General features: G+C 39.1%; 1 protein-coding gene across 4 annotated transcripts; it reads right to left on the bottom strand.

The window, feature by feature from the left end:
- Positions 1-251: 251 nt before the first annotated feature.
- On the bottom strand, positions 252-17588 carry alpl (alkaline phosphatase, biomineralization associated). Of its 4 annotated transcripts, none has more exons than XM_031302010.2 (12): positions 17391-17588; positions 14278-14443; positions 13317-13436; positions 12036-12151; positions 10403-10577; positions 7805-7980; positions 6773-6913; positions 6573-6642; positions 4671-4805; positions 2192-2383; positions 1973-2092; positions 252-1217 (listed from the first exon to the last, which is right to left on the bottom strand). In XM_031302010.2, exons 2-12 carry the CDS (start codon positions 14348-14350, stop codon positions 952-954), a joined length of 1584 nt encoding a protein of 527 aa, XP_031157870.1. In that variant the 5' UTR covers positions 14351-14443; positions 17391-17588; the 3' UTR covers positions 252-951. The 4 variants fall into 4 exon arrangements, with proteins under 4 accessions (XP_031157870.1, XP_035858155.1, XP_035858156.1 ...); XM_036002262.1 differs by lacking the exon at positions 17391-17588 and adding an exon at positions 15722-16043; XM_036002263.1 differs by lacking the exon at positions 17391-17588 and adding an exon at positions 15729-16043.
- Positions 17589-18215: the final 627 nt, after the last annotated feature.

Raw genomic sequence — 18215 nt, 5'->3', positions numbered from 1 at the left:
ATTAGCAGATTCCTGTACACATTCACAAATCTCAGTACGCATAGAGGTTGTTTTACACATTTACAATTCTGATTACACACATACACATTGAGATACAGTTGCACAACTCACCACACACATTTGCAAATAGTTTTGAATAGAAAGTGTAACACCCAAAGTACTATTTTATAATAATGAAAAATTAGGAGAAGCTACGTATTTGTGAAGAACATTAAGGAAACCGTTAATGTCAACAAAACTAACAAAAGATGTTCAGAACACATTTCTTTTATTGGTTAAGAGGTTTTACAACTTCTGTTATTGGACACAATGGTAGGTAATAATGGTAGGTGGGCTTTTCCAGTGCTTTCTGCCAGTAAGCACAAGATGTATGATAAGAAATATATATCTTTTACTCTTCAGTCAATTATACATTCAGTTGCCTCTGGTTTCGGCAAAAGTTTTGTCCATCAAAATGTGACTTCCTCGACGCACAATAATTACATGAGAGATCTTTTGCAAATTTATGAGGTAGATTATGTTAACTGCACATTTAAAAAATATGAAACGTATTCAAACAGTTCCAATCTAACTATTCAAACCTAAAGGGTTTACATTTAACAACAAGGCTTAATGGGTCCTAAAAACTCTTAATAAAAACTATTCAATAGACAAATCACAACTGAGATATCTGATTGTGTGGTGATCTCTGCAACACCACTTTTCGTTTCAGTGCATCAGGGGTGTCTGATTGTTTTTTTAGCGTTTACATATTTGCCTGAATAGCCTAAAACTGACATCCTTATATGCTTTTGTCAATTAATTATCATAACACAAAACAAGCCCTAACAGTGGTCCCATGCTCAAAATAGTAAAACAAGAAAATAAAAAAAAACAACAACAAAAAACAAATTGAAATCTTAAAATGTATGAGTGGTTAAAACAGGCATATTAACAGGATCAGGGGAAAGGTCAGCACAGAAGTCGGGTGAATGTGAGAAGGGCTGCGATGCTAGAGAGGACGGGGCGTAAATCGGCAGACCCGTTGCTTGACATACAGTGTTCCCTGTTCTGGCCGATACAGGCTGCATAAGCCATCACGTGGGGAATGTAGTTCTGCTCATGGACGCCATGTAGCAAGTGAGCCAGGGGACCTTTCGCAAACACGGCCACATCCTCTCCTCCATGAGTCTCCATGCTCAGAGGCACAGCGGCCTGGGCCTGGTAGTTGTTATCCTCTGAATGGAAGGGACACAGAGAAAAGTTGTAAAGATAACATTGTTTTTGACTCCTAAAGCATGAAAAAGTCCACCCTGCATTAAAGGTTCCCTGTGGAGGTTTTGCCCTCTGGTAGCACAATGGAGCTGAGTGGGACCCTGTTTTGTTTATCTCACACACAAGAACACTCGTGAACAAGTCCTGCCAATGGTTTCACACTATTTTAATGATCCTCAGTTGGCGGTAATAAGCCGAGATATGCAGCTATGTGAAAAAAAAAGCAGGGAAGTCGGATACTGATAGCAAATGTGGATGTAAACAATTCTGGATTAATAACAAAAGTACAAATTGGCTTTGTAAATGTTTTATGAGGAAGGAAATGCATAATAACTTGTGTTTATTGGCAGGAAAACTCCACAGGGCACCTGTCAATCTTAGTTATGCAGCATTAATCTGAGATTACTGAATAACTCATGTAGCAAGTCATTTTGTGTAAAAGCAGTGCAATCCCCTTACTAAGTCATCCTCTTTACTAAAACTGTATTCTTTTCTAATGCAGGTACCTCAGGTGGAGAAGTGTCTACTCTTCTGCAGTAGATTTATTCTTATATGACTAAAACAACTTGTAATATCACAATATCTACCTTTGTAAGGTTATTTTGAGGAATAATACAAATATACCATTTACACTGAAATTAATGCAGATATAGTATATAAATTTAAGAAATTTAAGGAAGTTTAGTTTCTCTAATCTTTCCTTTTTGATTTTACTTACGGTAGTCAATAGTGGAGACATTCTCCCTCACGCCGTTAACAAGTTTGTAACCTGGTCCGTTCCCATATATGATGGAGGTAAAGGGCTTCTGGTCAATATCGCTCAACATTGGGGCCAGACCTGTGGATGCATTAAACGCCATCATCACAACAGAACCAAACTGAAAATGGAACTCACTGCACTACCAAACATGTGGTACAACACGGATATATACATTACCAAATATTGTGTTTCCTCTGACTGTGTAGCCTCCGAAGTTGAACACATGAGAATGATCAGCAGTGACTATAGTGAGTGTATCGTGGACGCTGGTCATGAGATCTGCCCGGCCGATGGCTCGGTCCATTTCCACAGCTTCATGCAGAGCCTGCTTGGCTTTGCCTTCATGGTGTCCGTGATCAATACGTCCTCCTGACAGAGGGGCAGATATTTCCCGTTAGACTCTTAAAGACACAGTGACATTTCTGATCCTGTGTCTCTATGTTAATTGTTAATTTATATCTTGTTACATGCTGAATATGCATACAAATTCTCTTTTCTCTCTGTTAAATGTAAAAATGAACTCTGGTGCGGCTACGTGAATGCATTCAGTCAAATATGATTTTAGGCAACTAGCTAACCCTTCCCATCATATAGAACTGCACTTGACTGTTAACTGGTGGGTAGCTAGCAGAGCAATCACAATAAGTGGTGTGTGTTTGGATATCAGCGGGCAATTTTTTATTTTTTTTTTCTCCAAAGAATGGGGCTTAAATCTAATTTATGATTTAAACTTTACTCTCCTTTAACAACACAGGTGAGGGAGGTGTGGGTGGAGGTGAACAGTCCTACAGCTCCATCTTGCTAACGTTTTAGTCGTGCAAAATTTTAAGGATTTTTTTTTTTCTTGTGACAATACCCCTGGCCACATATTCTGTTCACGTGTAAAAACGTCACATTACAGCAGTAATAGATGCTCTAACTCTTGTTTCACTGTGACTTCAATGCCGGAAGTTTGTATGATTTGTCATTCAAACAGGACCACACTCAAGTCTTTCCTCAAAGGCATTAATGGCGTTGTTTGTACACACGAGAAGCGCTAAAGCATTTGCGTAAAGAATGAAAAAAAGACAGCTTGAGAGGAGAGAAGTTTAAACCCTGCCATCTGTCTCCTCTCCATAAACCTGACCGATCGCTGCTTGAACATGATATGCTTGTTAGATTGTCGGTTTCTGAAAGGCTCCATAATTCCGCCGTCAAAATGTCAATTTTATTTGTATAAAATCAGCATACACATTAAAACAAAACACAAACAGAAATAGAAATACAGAAATAGAAATACACAATCAACAATCAACAAAAACAAACAAGACATACAAGTGCGACCATACAAATTCACACACATACACACACACACACACACACAAACACACACACAGTTGTGATGGACCTCAAGCCTACTGCTTGTTTCGATAATCCTGCAAATAAAGTGTGACAGTAGTCTCAGTAGAAATGAAAGCATGCACCAGTTTCTCAGTGTCAGTTTGAGAAATGAATGCTCTACGTTTTGATATATATTTCTAAGTGATAAAATGCTGTTTTGGTGATATTGGTGAGTTTCAAAATTGAGATCAGTATCAAAAATAATGCCAAGGTTTCTGACTCGCTCACTGTATTTCAGAGACAGTGAATCCAGGTGTGAATATCTATGTCATTTTTTGTTTGTCTATGATTTTTAGGACCAACCAGGAGAATCTCAGAAGGTTCTTCCGCCTTCTTTTCAGATGGTGTTTAACAGTCCGGCAGGCACTCTGTTTGAAACATACTGACCACTTTGTTCCCGCTCAGTCTGGTCGAACGATCACTGTCATACTTGCAGGTGTTTGACTGTAACCATGCTTCTTTCAACAGATTCGGCCAAGGACTCACAACCTTCCTGTGCCTTCTATATCAAATGTTGTGCTGACATTGGCCATTCACAGATTTCTTAGTCTTGTTCCAAGATCTCAAATAAGCCGGCCGCTAGAGTAACTTTTATGGAGCAAAATAAGATTCAGGGACCTTTTTAAAACATGATGCCAACATTAAGGTGCATGTTGAAGAGGCATATGTTCACAAATATATATGTACAAATTATGCATAATTTATACAATATTACAATACAATATTTTGGATAATCAAGACTTTAAACTGAAAAAAACGGTGGACCTATTAACAGATTCAAGCTGCTGAAACCTGCACCTTGTGAAAGTAATTTAAAGATTTGAAGGAAGTTTAATTAGGAAAATGTAGTAATGAATAAACTATTTTGTTAATAATCCTACTCTCAACGTTGGGTAGCAACTGTATTAATAATAATAATATTAACTTTTCTTTATATAGCGCCTTTCAAGTAACCTAAGGACACTTTACAGAATTACTGTGGCCAAGCTAAAGGAGGTTGTAGGCTGTGGTAAAAGGCTGATGTGGTGTTTCAGGAGTTGTTTTTTTTAAAATGTCCAGGGATGTAGCATTTCGGATATCTGCAGGGAGGGTGTTCCAGAAGGATGGGGCTGCAACACTAAAGGTATTAGAAGACCTCCTTGCCTCGAGAGACATTCACTAATGAAATATGCAATTTCTCCAACAGAAACGAAGACTTAATTAACTCAGCACACCAGCCTGACAGATCATTGTGAAACCGGTCCTAAATCAAAAGTCAAGGACGCCGCAAACTCACCTTCAACAAGCAGGTAAAACCCACTGGGGTTCTTCTTTAGGATCTTGATGGCCACGTCCACCATCTCTGTCAGCGAGGGATCCGTGTTACTGTTCCGCTCCAAGTCATATGGCAGATCCATAGGTTCAAAGAGACCTGGAATAACAGAAGGCACCCTTCAAATATTGACAGGATATTACAGAAAATACACCTACAGCAAATGCATACATATGCGGCTCTTCATTTACATTTCAATGGGAGTTAACTTAAACGTAAAGCTATAGTGCGTATTTTCTGTCTCCCCCATGAGGTGCAACACCCCCACCCCTCCTCCACGCAGTTGCTAGTAACCAAGGAGGACACAGAGGATAAAAAAAAAACATGATGGACTCTTCAGAAGAGGTAATCTTCACTCGATTTTCTGGGCGCGACAGTCGCCAGACTACATCATTTTGTAAACATAGCCATACTGAGAAATAGAGACAGAGTTGTGTGGAGCTGATGAGGCTTAATTAGCTTTGTAGCAACTCATATGGCAATGACTTGAATGTAACAGGCATAAATATTAATAAGTTACGTACTAAAGCTATTGTAGTGGAAGTTTTTCTTGTTAGCAGCAGGAGTGCGTATCAAAAACACCAGATGAAACAAATAAGGACGATTTGAGGATTTATTTACATTTGCAAATGCAGGAAGCACACGGTTCACAAAAGGCACGCAGCTCTGGTGTGAAAGGTCTCTTCAACGAATAATAAAAAGCACACAGTATATATGCATCTCCAGTGAGATAGAAAGACATGCCCCCCCCTTTCTAAACATGACTCAACATTTCTTACAATCAAACATAGTCAGACATTCAGGAGCCACTTCACTTCTTCCCCTCGGTACCACTTTCTACCCCAAGGTTTAGACATCCCTTTATCTCAACTATGTGAGAAGTCTCAACTATTCAGGGAGAAATAACAGATAGTTTAGGGTGATCTTGTAGTCCCTATCTGTTCAGCGTACACATTACGTTCCCAGACTTTGTGGCTCTTACTTTCAACATGTGAGAATAAGAAAAACTCACTTTCAGCATTGTGAGACAAAGTAAAACAGAAATAAGACAAGAATATAAAGAATCATGCCTAAATATAATGTTGCCATTACACTATAAAACGTTAAAAGGCAAAAAAAACAGCAGAGGACAGTCATCACTTTTCACATTTCTATTTGCTCTGTGCAGGAGGTCAGCAGCTGCCTGCTGAGTTCCCTGTGGAATGATTGGTTTTCTTATTATCTGCGACCCCTGAACCCACACACACCCCGACCCACTCCTAACTTATCTCCGCCACCGCCTTCTGAAAATCCATAGTACACAACCCTTTCCTTCTTTGTGGTACGTTTTATCTTGTGTTGTGTTATATAACAAACAGATGCATAACGCTGTTATGTATCCTCGAAGGGTAAAAATCTGTAATGTTGTTCATTAGGACACTTTGTGAAGGTGGTCATTTTTCAGTCCTTGACTTGTTGAAAAAAAAAAAATAAAAAACTGACATAACTTCATAGCAAGGGTGGCCAGATGGCGATTTTTGAAAGAATTATTGGCAAAAAAAAGTCTTTACAAACTGCGCTAAGGATAACTTTAGTTCAAAGGATGAACAGCTGAAAAATGGAATAAGCAGAGTGGAAAAACACATCTAAAGAGCACGTCAAAGTCTTTGCTTTGAGCGATCAAGTCGCCTCGGAGAGCATTCCCACTTCCCATTAACACAGTGTTCAACTACAACCACAATTAAGTTTTCCTTGGACAAGGCAGGGTTCAAGAAAAAAATAGCGTATTACACGCAAAACATAAACCAACAGCAAATGCATACACGTATGGCTCTTCATTTACACTTCAATGAGAGTTCCATAATGACGCTGAGACTGGAAACTCACCCAATAAGTAATCCACGCTGTTAGGGTTCAGCGATAAGAGCTGCTTCTTGTTCCATACATAATGGCCTTTCTGCACAAAGACACAAATATACAGCGCTAGTGTGAGTGGTGGCACTGCACTTCCTTTGAAATTTGGAAAACTTAATTGGGAAGATAAAAGAGGGAGCAGAGAAACCAGAGGAGCAAAGTGAGAAATGTACTTTATCCTTCACTCTGTCAGTCCACTCCTGCACCAGGTTTCTGCCGTCGTTTCGTGTGCCACTGTGCTTCAGGACGTCGGGGTACTCTACATCCGACGTGTTCTTTGGGAACATGTACTTCCTGCCTCCGCCCAAAATCACCTGGAAAGCCACAAGAACAGAATAAAAGAAATTACAATCTTAGTCATAGCTGTTTTACTGTTACTGCTGAAATGACAACCGTCATTAGCACATTTTATTAGCTGTAGTTAGCTAGTGAATTAAGCTAATTAGTTAGGCCATGTTGTATATAGGGTCTCCAGCTAAAAGTTAAATGTTTCAAGCTGATTAGTTTTTTAAAAAGAACCTTTTAAAGATGTCTCGAATATAGGCTTTTTATGCAACGTTTACTAAATCCAAAAACTGGTTTCACTATTTGATGAGTCCAGTCTTTCAGGTGACAAAAAGTAGATGTAGAGGTAAAGAAGTGTCTGTCGCCCAGTTTTAAATACACTAAACCAGGGGTCTTCAGTGTTTTTTAAGCCAAGGACCCCTTAACTGAAAGAGAGATGGATCAAGGACCCCCTAGTACATATATTGTATAGATTTAAATTGCATATTAAACTGGGCCTTCAATAACTTGTAGGGCTGCCTAAAGCCTTTATACATACACATTTTGCATAGAATACTAAGCTATTCAAATAGCCTAATAATTGTTGGCATGATTTTATAAATCATGTTTTAATGTTAAACATACATGTGGCACACATCTGTGGATGGCCTTAGTGACTACCTTGACTATAGGTCAGTAAGCAGTGGGGATTTATATTTGCTAATAATATGTTGGATTCATGTTAAGACTTTTTAAAAACAATTTAACAATAATTTGGAGGCCCACCTGCATTGACTCTGAGGACCCCCTAGGGGTCCCAGACCCCCTGTTGAAGATCCCTGCACTAAACCCTTAAAATGATCACCTGAAACTCTGAGAGTTTTCTAGTGATGTATCACTTTATAATAAGTTGTGTATTAGAATGTATGCTTTTGACTCACATCAATGTTGGGGATGTTTTCAAAGAGTTGTCTGGCGATATCCTTGCAGCCGCCCTTCAGAGCTTCAGCTGGCATCTCATTGTCGGAGTACCAGTCTCTGTCCACGCTGTGGGCGTAAGCAGCACTGGGAGTGGCATGGTTGACTCGGGTCGTTGTCACTATTCCCACTGACTTGCCTGCAGTGAACACACACACATACACACACACAGGCAGCTGTCTGCATTAGGGCTGAGTCATTTTTTGATTAAAGAACATGTTTAGACCTAGATGTATTCCCAGCAGTGTTTCTTTGCCGAGCGGCAGTACTGATGTGGATTTTGCCCCCCCCCCCATCTCTTACAGGAAGGAATCACCTCACAGTCAGTATGGACAGCAACCAACAACTATTTTAATTTACATATGGGCATGTGAATATTGTATTAAAATAGAATAAGACTGGGGCCCTGACTGAGCGTGTGCCTCATGTACTAGGGCTCAGTCCTTACCGGCAGCCCTTTGCTGCATGTCGTTCCCCCTCTCTCTCCCCTGTCCTGTCAAATAAAGGCCTAAAACTTGAAAAAGACTGAACCTATCCTTTAATCCAGGGATCTTCAACAAGGGGTCTGGGACCCCTAGGGGGTCCTCAAATGCAGGGGGGCCTCCAAATTATTGTTAATTTTTGACAATTTTTAAAAAGTCTTAACATGAATCCAACATATTATTAGCAAATATAAATCCCCACTGCTTACTAGCCTTTAGTCAAGGTAGTCACTAAGGCCATCCACAGATGTGTGTATTATATTATATTATATGTATGTTTAACATTAAAACATGATTTATAAAATCATGCCAACAATTATTAGGCTATTTGAATAGCTTAGTATTCTATGCAAAATCATATGCATAAAGGCTTTAGGCCGCCCTACAAGTTATTGTAGGCCCAGTTTAATATGCAACTTAATTCTATACAGTATAGTACCTTGATCCATCTCCCTTTCAGATAAGGGGTCTTTGGCTTAAAAAACATTGAAGACCCCTGGTTTAATCATGTGAAATCCTCCGGTTGCTCCCTAGATGCTGTATGTATAGCTGTCCACTGCTCCTAATACTTAGGATGGGTTAAAATGCAGTAATTAAATTTCACTACATTGTGTGTATGTGACGAATAAGAATACTTTTTGTTTAAGAATTTGTAAATTGTGAAAAACATCTCAGAAAGTTCATTTCAAGAGCACTAGATTGTACAAAAAAAAATGCTGCAATCTTTTGTGAAGTCCAGGTCCCCACAAGAAAATGTTGATATTGCTTAATTGCTCAACAATTTTAACAGAATAAAAAATTATTTTCTGGATGTAAAAAGTAAAACTTTAAAGGCAAAAAAACCCAGCAGAGGACCGTCTTGTAAAACGACCTGATAAAAATCACTTTTCACATTTCTTTTTGCTCTGTGCAGGAGGTCAGCAGCTGCCTGCCGTGTTCCCTGTGGAATGATTGGTTTTCTTATTATCTGCAACCCCTGAACCCACACACCCTGACCCACTCCTATTGCATCCCCACCACCGCCTTCTGAAAATCCATAGTACACAACCCTTGTCTGTGTCTTGTGTTGTGTTCCACAATAAACAGATTGCATAATGCCGTAATGTATCTGTGAAGGGAAAACATCTGATGTTATTCATTAGGACAATTCACAAAGATGGTCATCTTTTAGGCCTTTGATCAAAACTTGAGTATGAGTCTTTACATAGACTTTACATGAGTCACAATGCAGTATGCAAGTATGCATGGAGTGCTGCTCGGGTGTGTAGAGTGTGTGTCTTGGGGACCCAAGTGTACAAGGGTTTAAGGAAACTGAGGCCTTCTTCAGGGCAGCCTCAATGGCCCGAAATGCGTTGCCATGTTTTAATGATTAAGCCAAGAAACATATAGGCTTTTTAAACTTTACCCTCCTGAGTGCCTAAGTTTCCTTAAACCCTTGTTTTCGTTTGGCTTTATGTCGGTTGTGGCTTTATGGATGCTGCTTAGAACTGATTATTGAGATTGAAGCCACTTTTAAACCCATGGGCAAATGGTTTTATATGTACTAACAACTCTACAAACAACTTGAAATCTGAATCAAAGATGCAGGCACATCAGGGTTTGGTAAGTTAAAAAAAAGAAGAAAAAAGAACCAGATGAAACTTCATAGCAAGGGTGGATAGATGGAGATTTTCAGAAGAAGCAAAAAATAGTGGTTAAAAATGTTTCTTGTCGTTTTAAATGAGAATACATAAAAAAATAACTCTTTGGGTTAATGTAACATACAAACTGCTCTAAGGATAACTTTATTTCAAAGGATGAACAGCCGAAAAAAGGGAAAAAGCAGAGTGGAAAAACATGTCTTAAAAGCATCACTTTCCAGAGCACTTCAAAGTCTTTGCTTTGAGCGATGAAGTCACCCCGGAGAGCATTTCCACTTCCCATTAACACAGCATTCAACTACAACCACCAGGTTTCCTTGGACGTTAAACGCATGATAATTAAATTGATTACAGACGTCTGAAAATTACATTTCTGCATCCCAGCAGACAAAGAAACGTCTGTAAAAAGCCTGTGTTATGTGATTTAATGTCACTCTACCTGCTTCCTTAGCCCATCTGAGGATGGAGGTGACCTCATTGCCCTGTGTGCTGTTACATTGGGATCGGACAGCAGCTGCACTCACGCCCACCGTGCCCTCATTGGCCTTGACCCCGCAGAGGTAAGCTGTGGCAGTGCCAGCACTGTCTGGCACCTGTGCGTTAGTGTTGTATGTCTGCAGAGTTACAGGCCATTGACATGTGGTCAGAATTCAAATATCAAACAGGATCATTGATAGTCTTTCTGATATGCTTGTGATCGGGTGTTTGTGTGATGTAATTAGTTTGGAAATGACTCTAACTGGACTGGTGCTACTCCTACAATAGCAGTATGTCAAAATGCTGAGTTAAAGGATAAAGCTGGCTTTACAATCATTTTAAGCAAATCCCATAAAAAGACCAAAAACAACAATATTTTATCTCTCAATACTTCTTGACCCCATCTGTGGCTCTCAGCCTCAGGCCCATTGGTTCCTATTGAAGATGTATATGCCACATTCATGTAGTTTTATATATATATATATATATATATATATATATATATATATATATATATATATATATATATATATATGCTACAGTTGGGCACTGTAATTTGAAGCCAGCGTTACTCAAACAGGAGGAAATATTTGATGGGGACCATTTTCAGCCACACATTAATACGCATTTATGTTTTTTGTCTGTTTGTCATACTAAACATGCATTTTACATTCTTGACCTTGGGCTGTGGAAAATAGTAATGGCATTTCTACTATTTTATTCCATTTTATAGACTAAACGATTAATCGCTAATGAAAATAATCATTAGTTGCAGCACTATTTACAGGACGGTTGTCATTTCTTCAGATTATGGTTGTGCTTGAAATCGCATACTAACAATTAACAATTAAGTATGCCATTACCAGCAGACTGTTCACACTGAAGTATAGCTTTAGTACAGCTTTTTTACTTTAAGCAAACCTCTAAACACCGTTGTTGTGTGGATAATTTGGTTTTGTCGTATTATTCCAGGAAATTCTCAGTTTACGTAAGTGTCCAGATTGGTTTTCCCATAGTATTCACAGAGGAGGCATTATTTTGCACTTGTAATTGCAATCTGATATGACTAGCTTGATGCTATCTTTTTAATCAACTAATTATAAAAACAGTATTTGTAATCACTAATCAGGACACATTTTAAATGTCCACTTCACGCTAGAGCTGGCACTAAGTGCAACGGTGTGTCAATTGTGTGTTTTTAATAGTTGGACAACAGAGTTTTATGGCACCGAAAATTAAACTATCAGGCTTTGGCTGCACAGACGACACTTATTAATAGGATCAATTCATTGTTGATTTTAGTCTTTTTTATGGGATTAGTTGGGAGTAAGAAAAATATAGAATATCACCAGAATGCAACTGGTTCATATAAGACCATAGTTGCTCATGATTAATGAGGTATAAATAATCAAACTACTTTATGATATCTGGCCGTCTTTTTATCAAATCTGTAACATTATACACAGCCAGTGTAACATGACACAATGAATGACCTTGTTTCCAGTCACAGCCTTGTCAGGAAGCCATTAATAGCCACAGTGAGATCGATACACTGTGCCATATTGTATACATATATAATAATAACCAAGTCAGACCTTGGCCAATGACACAAAAGGGAACTTGTCCATCTCCAGCTGCGTCTCTTCTCCACTCTGTCCGTTCAGCTGACCCTTCAGTATTCGAGCAGCCGTCACCGTGGGAACGCCCATCCCTAAACACCAAAAGCAGGTCGACCGTTAGGATAGCATTAGATTTCCCTCAGGGCAGGAAAGAAAGCGACTGCACATGCATGAGAAACATTACCACTTTTCATCCACTGCTGTGCTCAGTGTGCAACACATGAAAGATAGCTGCTTTCTTTGACATTGTAGAACAAGATGTTCTGCTGTTAGGCAAAATATATTCTTAGATCAAAATTACTTCAAAAACAGGTACTTTGTGAACAAGAAGAAAAAAAACTAAACAAAGATAAACAAAACAGATACTTTTAAGGTCACAGAAAGAAAGAACTCTCTGTAGTTACTCTGTAACATGAAGGATAAAATTGGGTTGTCTAAAATCACAGGGAAATTTGAGAAATAGTTTAATATACTCAAATGCTGTTCTTGCAGTACACCACACCTTTCTTGTACACAGGATGAAAAACAATGGTTATGATTTGCCCCAGGTCTAGTTTGATCACTTAACAGTAATGTTGGAGACTGCCATGCATAATCAAAGTCTGCATGTAACACAAAACCTGAAGCTTAAAGGTACACAAAGGAATAGTCGATTGTGCAGCTGAGTCTTGTTTCTTTAACAGAATCCTGTGATTTTCCCAGAAAGATGGTAGACAATGTCTGGAAAACATTTTCCAGTTAAGTAATCATTCCCTGTAGTGTCTCACCAACGTTTTTTTTTTTTCTCTAAAGTTGGTGCCTGTGATTCGCTAACTACACCAACATGACCGTGGCGTGCATGCAGCAGTGCCCAAGAATGTCATGTTGTGCCCATAGTCCAAACAGAGCGAGCAGATGCCAGATGGAGGGTAACAATTTTTGTGTAACCAATGAGCGGCCCAGCAAAAAAAGAAGCCCAGTGATCTGGTGGCAGCACACTTGTTTTGTTTGTCTGTGCCATTCATTCACCATCATCATTAAATGTTTAACTAGAACAGGATCCTCTGTAACATGTAACATCATTTCAGCTTAAATGAAGTGTAATGAATCGTATCTATTAAAAATGGCAAAAGGGAAAAGTGTGTCTTTCCTGCAATTTAAATCCTTCTGCAGTAAGGTTACTTTCCACCTTTAAGTGGATTTACACAGCATTTTGAAGGACATTTCATAATGTCTTGCATTTAATCAGGATCTAAACAAAATGATTTTGGGGCTTACCATCTCCGAGGAAGAGGATGAGATTCTTTGCTTTGTTTTTATTGAGGTTTTGCAGCGTCAGAGCGTTCTTCAGGGTCTGCTGGGCCCATGTATTCCAATACTTGGGATCCTTCTCCTGTTCTGTGTATGGAAATAAGCAATTCTGGTTAGCTTTAGATAGAAAATCAGAAAATGAAAAATGTCTGTTATGATTTCTCACAGTCCAAGGCTTTATATGTCTTGTTTTATGCAACTAAGTCCAAAACTCCAAGACATTCTGTTTTCTCATCATGTATGACAAAGAAAAGGATCACTAAATTAAAAATTACTAAAACGATATATCAATTATTAAAATAATTGCCCATTACTTTTCTGTCGATTGACTAATCGATTCAATGAATAGTCATTTCAGCTCTAATTGTCACCAAATCGTCTTAAAGCGACATACAAATTCACACGTTAAGAATCCATATTTCACAAATTTGATTAGGTTCACCTATTCTAAAAATGTGATGGCAGAAGTTGTTATGCAACAAATACACATCCATCTCCTATAGAGCAGCCGGGTGGCCATTTTTTATTGAAAATGTATTTAAACATTTGAATTCCTGTTATTTTCCTTGCGCCGCCACAGTAAATCTATTTGGATACATAACCTTCCTTCAAAAGGTCCCAAACATTCTCCTACAAACTTGAAAACCCTCCAGCATGTCCTGAACATTGCATTACAGATCGCAGCCGGGTGGCCAGTTTTTTAGAGAAAATGTATTTAAACAATTGAATTCCTGTTATTTTCCTTGCGCCGCCACAGGAAATGTATTTGGATACATAACCTTCCTTCAAAAGGTCCCAAACATTCTCCTACAAACTTGAAAACCATCCAGCGTGTGCTGAACATTGCATTACAGATAACTAGACATTTAGTAGTTATTTTGTTGTTGTTTTTTGCCGCAACTGACTGACTAACAACAGAGTAACTTACCAGGGAATTGTGGCTTCCCCAAACTTCCCAACATCAAACAGGAGCAAATGATGAGCAGGGCTGTCACCTTCATGTTGTGGTCTCAGTGTGGCTGACGCGTTACACCAGACAGCCTTAACATGCCACTTTGAGAAGCTGAGGAAGCCTGTCTGCAGTCGCCTCACAGCTGGAGGGAGAAGAATCAGAGCACACACTAGTAATTAAGTCTGCGTCATCTTGTCGCACACTGACATACTGGTTTAATACATATTTACTCTGTCAACTCTATTCATTACTTGCTCATGCTTTACCGCTTCAAATATCCACTCTTTGTACTGTAAGTGACCAATACACAGTGGTCACAGGCTTGTCCTGATGAACTGGAAACCCACTTTGCCCTGTGGAACCGCAACAGAAATGATGAAGATAAGTGGTTTTACTTTTGAATCACCTTTTGCTGGATTGTAAGTTACTGGCTGTGTTAGCCTTATGCACATTTGGTTTTTGTTCATATATTTATCTTCAATTTGTATAATTCTTGCACTGTTTTTACTTTTTAATCACTTTTTAATCACCTTACATTTGCACTACTTCAATTAGTACATACTCTATTATAGTGACAGCTCTATCTATCTAATAAACTTGCACCCTTCTCTCACATAGGCTTTCTAAATAAAGAAGGCTGGAGAAGGCAACCAACGGTCGGCCCGTTTTCATGTCATCAAAGATGTTTTTGTGTTTTTGTGTGTGTTGTTGAACCTGGTCTTTGTAAAACAAAAGTACCGGGGCCGTCAGGCTTTGCAGCCGAAACAAAAGTAGAGGTTGGTAAAGTTAAGCTGGAGGCCTCACTGTGAATCTAAGTATTCACAACAGGGACCCTTATGGGTCCTGGCCAGTCAGGCTTTCATCTGTAATTATTCACACCATCCTCCCTGTACTTACAGTCAAGGTCCTTTTAATGGGATTGAGCTCCATAGCACTGAGAGGTTTAAGGGTTCATAACAAAGCCGATAAGCCTACAGTAACAGCGAATGATTGACTGGACACGTCCACCCCATAGAGGTCCACCCATTAGAAGAAAAAACTCACCATACTTTTATCGCAAAAATTATCTTTCACTTGTGCAATTCTGACTTTTTTAGTATGGACAAGGTTGTGTGCAAACATCTTTAAAACCATTACGTTCCAATTTGCATGATAAGTACAGCATTATATCGTTAAATCCTCCTCTATTTTGTTAATAGTGTTTCCCATCAAGCTTTGGCCTGTTCTCATGTATGACACACAGACTACAACCCATGACTCCAATACCTTTGGACTCCTTTTCGTACTGATTATTATAATAAAAAAAATGACAGCTTGGAACGATCAGTTCTTCAGACTGGGAACTTCCTGGCTCCATCTGGTTTCCTAAGAAATAGACAAGTCTGAACAAAAACAAAACTCCAACTGAGTCAGTGGATGCCTGTAGCCTGTTGCTTTTACCGTTCCTCGCATCAGCATCAGGCTAGAGGTAGCCAGCGCTCATTAAAAGCTGCCAGGTCCACCCAGGGGCAGTGAACCAGCCAGTCTGCAGCAAAAGAAGCAAAGCAGTGCCACCACAGCCACCAGCAGGATGCCAGACAGGACAGTGGTCAGTATCACATGAAATCCCATGCACTTCAGTCATGATGTCACCAAGCACTTGGCTGCTCCCATGTATTCAGCTTGTGTCAAATGGAGTGAAGTTTCCCAGCAGCAAATAACTTTGCCAACTGAGCTCCTTCCTGAGCTGCAGTTAAAGCCTGAGGTAAGTCACACAGGCACTTAAATGTGTCACTCCAGCAGGTAGCAGCTCTAAAGCAAGGATTAGGCTGCTAAAAATGCTCAGGGTGTAGGGCTGATAGATGAGAGGCTCACCTCCAAAATATAATATCAAAACTCTAATGTTTTACATTCAAGATTGTGTTATCTTCTCTCTCTGTTCACTCTGATTGGCAAGGACGATAGGTGATAATTATTAAGGTACAGCATACTAGCGCAAAAAGTACAATGATTGATGTTTTATGTAAATCACTTTGAATTGTTGCTGAAATGTGCTATACAAATAAAGCTGCCTTGCCTTGCCTTGCCTTGCCTATCAGTGCAAGCAAGTCCAGTTCAAGTTCAGTCCAGTGCCTGCAGAGCCACACAGGGCAGTATATGTGGGAACTTTTGGCCAGGGTGGGGGTGGGGGGGGGCTGCAAGGGGAGTTATGTGTTCTGGCTGCAGTAGGAAAGAAGCTGTTTTCTGAATCTAAACACAGTTGCCATTTTTTAGGCAACTTGGTTTGCTTCTCACACCAGGCTGCCTCACCCAACCTCTTGTATGCACACAGAATAACTAAACATAACACTAAAAAGTGAATTTCACACTGAAAGAAAAGAAAAAGGGGGGACATCTTACTTATTTTTTTCTCTGTTTGAGTAAATGTCGCATCTGTCACTATGTGTGACTATTTAGCTAAATAAAAGATAATGATTGTATAATCACTGTGTCAAAAACGTTATGGGTTGTGTCAGTTTAAAGTAGAACCTCCAAACGTTCAAATACATATGCAAAAGTCCACGCCACATTTGACAGTCTGTCCCCAAAATAAGATATAAATAGGGATAAAATGGCATTTTACTGCAACCTGTTATACATTAATAGGGGTGATGAAACAGGAGTATGTGCAGGGAAACCCATGACTCCATTACAATCTCCTACAGCCTAAATTACTATCAGGTTGCTATCACAAAGTACATCAAGTAACATCAAATCATGTATGACTTGAATGAATGAATGAATGAATTAGCCTACAACTGTAGGCTACTACTAAAGCCCATCGAGGACCAGCACTTAATCCTGGTATTAACACAGCTGATCTCGGTGAAACAGTTAGCCAGAAAAACTATCTTTTAAAACCCACGCTGGATTATTTGACATTGCATCACAAAAATTATAAACTGGCAGCAATATTCAGAGCAGATTCTGTGAGGAAAGATGCACACAAAAAACAAGAGTAGGCTATTTAACAAAATTTCAGCCGACACTCCGACAGCGCGTTTTTCCGAAAGCAACCTGTATCTGTGTAAAACAGAACACAGCAAAAGTTGTATTGTTGTATGACTTACTGGATGCGGCGGGACAGAAATCTACATCCAAATGTGCGTGCAGTCCATTCAGTCTTTCACCTTGAAATGTGTGTCCGTGTCGTTGCTTGCAGTTCTTTTTATAAGGCCACAGTTGTTCGACTGTGGCTCTGGGGCTCTGAGAATAGCGGTCTGTATCCCAAGCGGGAGGAGAAAAAAAAACAAAAAAACCTTAGAAATAGCGATGCCATGCTGCTGCTGGGAGTAGATGGACCGAGAGCTCCGCCTGTCTGACGACCGATGCATTGCTTCAAGGACAGAGTCCATCGTTATAATGTACCTAACGGTGGAAATACCACAATTTAAAAAAAAATCTCCATCATAGGTTAAAATCCTGCATTGAAAATTGTTAATTAAATTGTTAAGGTACGAAGGTACAGGCTATATTAAAAATGAAAGTTATCATACAGAAGCCTGGTCCTGTCAGTAGGCCTATAAATATTGGATTATTGTAACTCATGCATTAACACAGATATTTGAGGTTGTACTGTAGCTGTGTGAAGTGAAGCTATTTTAGGATTTTGACTACTATTGTTTAGGTCTATAAAGTGGCAGTTTATTCATTTATTTATATATATATATATATATATATATTTTTTTTCTTTCTTTTTTTTTTTTTGTTTACAGAAAAGTATACATCATGGACCAATGCCACAAACCGCAACATTTATTGCAAGCTTGTTTGCAATGCTCCTCCCTACATGGCCCTTTAAAATACACACAACTCAACAATACAAACAAAGCAACACAAAACTCAACAAGAGAATATCATCCGTACAATCTTTACTATCTGTAAAGTAACTAAAA

The sequence above is a fragment of the Sander lucioperca genome, chromosome 6 (assembly GCF_008315115.2).
Source record: "Sander lucioperca isolate FBNREF2018 chromosome 6, SLUC_FBN_1.2, whole genome shotgun sequence".
Lineage (NCBI taxonomy): Eukaryota > Metazoa > Chordata > Actinopteri > Perciformes > Percidae > Sander > Sander lucioperca.
The sequence above is the reverse complement of the archived record's forward strand: the minus strand, read 5'-3'. Positions and strand labels throughout refer to the sequence as shown.

Excerpts from the sequence above, each read along its gene's own strand:
- alpl (XM_031302010.2), bottom strand. The coding sequence starts at position 14,350 with ATGAAGGTGACAGCCCTGCTCATCATTTGCTCCTGTTTGATGTTGGGA. Across the intron at positions 13,437-14,277 it reads GGGGAAGCCACAATTCCCTG|AACAGGAGAAGGATCCCAAG; the intron begins GTAAGTTACTCT and ends TTCCATACACAG. Across the intron at positions 2,093-2,191 it reads CAGAGGAAACACAATATTTG|GTCTGGCCCCAATGTTGAGC; the intron begins GTAATGTATATA and ends ATGCATCCACAG.